At 51.4% G+C, this 835-nt stretch overlaps 1 protein-coding gene across 1 annotated transcript in view; it reads right to left on the bottom strand.

Moving 5' to 3' along the window:
* Positions 1-307: 307 nt before the first annotated feature.
* The window catches only part of PTSG_07691 (uncharacterized protein), a gene marked incomplete at its 3' end in the record, with an annotated part of 1,856 nt that continues 1,328 nt past the window's right edge, over positions 308-835 (bottom strand). The window contains exons 5-6 of the mRNA XM_004991431.1: positions 605-696; positions 308-450 (exon numbers count right to left, since the gene is read on the bottom strand). Of these exons, the coding sequence (XP_004991488.1) occupies positions 308-450; positions 605-696 (235 nt within the window). The remainder of the gene's footprint in view (positions 451-604; positions 697-835) is intronic.

The raw sequence follows: 835 nt of genomic DNA, 5'->3' as shown, positions 1-835 counted from the left end.
GAAAAAAACCAAAATTCTTTCGTCTGCCCCCTGGCTGGGCCTGTTATGTTTTTTGTTGGGAATTTCCCCAGCATATTCGCACACCCCCCCTTCAGGTGGGGAGTGGGTGTGTGTGTGTGTGTGTGTGTGTGTGTGTGTGTGTGTGTGTGTGTGTGTGTGTGTGTGTGTGTGTGTGTGTGTGTGTGTGTGTGTGTGTGAGGGGGGGGGGCATCAGCGCGCACCATCGCTGGTGGGACGCGTGTTATGATCATGGCAACCACGCCGTCCCAACAAAATCCACCACAACAAGCGGCTGTCATTGCAAATGTCAAGCACGACCCAAGGTGCCATCTGTGGTGCGTACGTCATCGTATTCGTAGTCTGCGAGCGGGAGACCGATGGGGATGTAGATGATGAAGAGAATCCAGATGATGCACAGCACGGCGAGCTTGAACCTGGCGTTGTTGATTGCTGACACACACACACACACACACACACACACACACAACATGTACGTGAAACATGAGAAGTGTAAAACATGCACAACAGAACAATGATACGCGTGACCCCAAGCCCAATGTGCATGTGTGCATGTGTGCATGTGTGTGTGTGTGTTTGTGCTTACTGCTGTCGTCATCCTTGTGCTTGGCCCGACGATAGTAGACGACAGTGACGATGGTGGTGGCGATGATGCTCAACACGAAGAATAGGATGGCACTGCATCGAGAACGTTTGCGATGAACGTGGGTGTCACAAACAATGAGTTCTACTCCCACGCTATCCACACACACGTTCATGCACACACAACAGGAAACGACCACAATCTTACGCACAACAAACTCTGCACACACACACA

The sequence above is a fragment of the Salpingoeca rosetta genome (genome assembly GCF_000188695.1).
Source record: "Salpingoeca rosetta unplaced genomic scaffold supercont1.20, whole genome shotgun sequence".
Taxonomy (NCBI): Eukaryota; class Choanoflagellata; order Craspedida; family Salpingoecidae; genus Salpingoeca; species Salpingoeca rosetta.
The sequence above is the reverse complement of the archived record's forward strand: the minus strand, read 5'-3'. Positions and strand labels throughout refer to the sequence as shown.